General features: G+C 35.6%; 1 protein-coding gene across 1 annotated transcript; it reads left to right on the forward strand.

Moving 5' to 3' along the window:
* The first annotated feature begins 535 nt into the window (after positions 1–535).
* Positions 536–1,462, forward strand: LOC120545416 (olfactory receptor 11A1-like). Its single transcript, XM_039779723.1, has one exon. The coding sequence runs from the start codon at positions 536–538 to the stop codon at positions 1,460–1,462; it is 927 nt and encodes a 308-aa protein (XP_039635657.1).
* The last annotated feature ends 814 nt before the right edge of the window (positions 1,463–2,276 follow it).

Genomic DNA, 2,276 nt, shown 5'->3' on the forward strand with positions numbered 1-2,276 from the left:
ATCATAAATAGTTGCCATACATTTTCTGTTGATTGACTATTTGATTAACAACTACAGCCATGAAACGGGATAGAAAGAAAGAATCAATTCCCGTTTGCTTAAATTTTATTTTACTGACCTATGTTGTTCTTTAACATGCTGAGAGTAGATGGTCAGATGTCAGTTAGATGTGTCACGTGGTAATGAGGCATGACATCATCTGACTTGAAAAGATTTAAAAGAAGCAGACAGAGTTTCATCTCAGTTACAAAGCAGTCACAGCATGACTGCAGCTAGACAGCTGATGAATGTAAATATTCATGCAATGTCATAAACTGTTAAATAAGGTAAATGGTAAGTTTGGAGAATCTGTCATTTTAAGAATTGATGTCTTTACTGTCTGCAGGAATATTGTATGTGTGTTAGTGAGTCCAGAATGAGCATAAATATGACATCTAAACTAGTTTGATTTCTGCAAATCTCCAACAAAATGTAACATTGTCAACTGTTCATCTTGTGCAAACTTGCTTGTTGTGTTGTGATCCAAACTCTAAGTATGATAAACTCTACACAGGTTTCATATTTCACTTTTGGTGCATACTTTAATATTGGGCTCTTTAAATACGTATTTTTCCTGATTATTATGTGTTTTTATGCTTTAATAGTTTGTGCCAATCTTTTGCTGATTGTGGTTATCTGTATGAACAGAAGCTTACATGAACCTATGTACCTTTTTCTGTGCAGCCTGTTTGTAAATGAACTGTATGGTAGTACAGGGTTGTTTCCATTCCTTCTGGTTCAGATCCTCTCTGACATTCACACTGTCTCTGCTCCCTTTTGTTTCCTGCAGATTTATTGTTTGTATACTTATGCAGCTATACAATTTATTAACTTATCCATCATGTCTTATGACAGATATCTTGCTATCTGTTATCCTCTGCAATATAACACACGTATGACATATAAAAAGGTTGCCATGCTTATTGCTGTAACATGGTTAGTCCCATTGATTGGAGTTGCTGTCACAATATCTTTGAGTGTTCCTTTACAGCTGTGTGGGAACATCATTAACAAAGTTTACTGTGATAACTACTTGGTTGTCAAACTGGCCTGCTCTGACACCAGAGTCAATAACATTTATGGACTCTGTTACACGGTCATCTCCATCATCATTCCTCTCCTTTTAATCCTTTACACTTACATTAAAATCTTTAAAGTGTGTTTTTCTGGTTCTAAACAGACCAGACAGAAAGCTGTCAGTACCTGCACACCTCACCTCGCTTCTCTACTCAACTTTTCTTTTAGTTGTTTCTTTGAAATATTACAGAGCAGGTTTGATATGAGCAGTGTACCCATGATGTTGCGTATTATTTTGTCATTATACTTTCTGACCTGCCAACCGATCTTCAACCCTTTAATGTTTGGTTTGCAAATGACTAAAATACGTAGCCTATGTAAAAGTCTTATCTTTGGTCAAACGTAAACTAATGCATAAAAGCCCCCTGTCGATACATTATTTGGAAAATGATGTAGAAACTAGAATTAATAGCCATCTGCGAGAAGTTGATTTGTGAGAATCAGTGGAGAAATAGGCAGGTTTTTATTGGTGAGTGATCAGCTAATGATACCTCACCTTTCACCATCACAGCCCCCCCTCTGGAATTCCCTACCCATTATTATTATTATTACACTTATCAAAGACCAAGACTTTAGATAAGCCTTAACCCTGTAATAAAATAAAATGTCACCTGCTGTTATTTGCTGGTTTTACTGTTTTACTTGCTTTTCATGTGCTTTATTGTAAAGTGTCTTTGAGTACCTTGAAAAGCACTATATAAATAAAATGTATTATTATTGTTAATGCAAGGGCAGGGGGGAAATGGATACAGCATAGTATGGTGATATTTATCATTGCAATACCATATTGATACATAGAAGCCAGGTATTGATTATTTTTAAATACAAATTGTACTTTTACTAGAATAATAAAAGAAAAAAGAAAAATTGAAGTGAGATGAACAAACAAAGAAAATGTATCTTTTAAAGATAAAACAGATGATGACAAAGTTTTCCTTTGGGGACGTGGTGCCTGTCATAATGTGTATGCCAACTACAGTTGTGTGACACGCTATTTCTTGCATCCTGATACATTTGTATGCACCAAATAAATTCTGGAAACAAATTTTTATCTGTGTGAAGGAAAACAGAAAATTCAGGAGGGGGGCTTTTACATCCAATTCTGGGCCGGACCAGAGTATACTTGACCCCAGAGGTGCGGGAAGTCATTTTCAGCAGGG

Source organism: Perca fluviatilis, chromosome 2 (genome assembly GCF_010015445.1).
Source record: "Perca fluviatilis chromosome 2, GENO_Pfluv_1.0, whole genome shotgun sequence".
NCBI lineage: Eukaryota > Metazoa > Chordata > Actinopteri > Perciformes > Percidae > Perca > Perca fluviatilis.

Excerpts from the sequence above, each read along its gene's own strand:
- LOC120545416 (XM_039779723.1), top strand. The coding sequence starts at position 536 with ATGATAAACTCTACACAGGTTTCATATTTCACTTTTGGTGCATACTTT.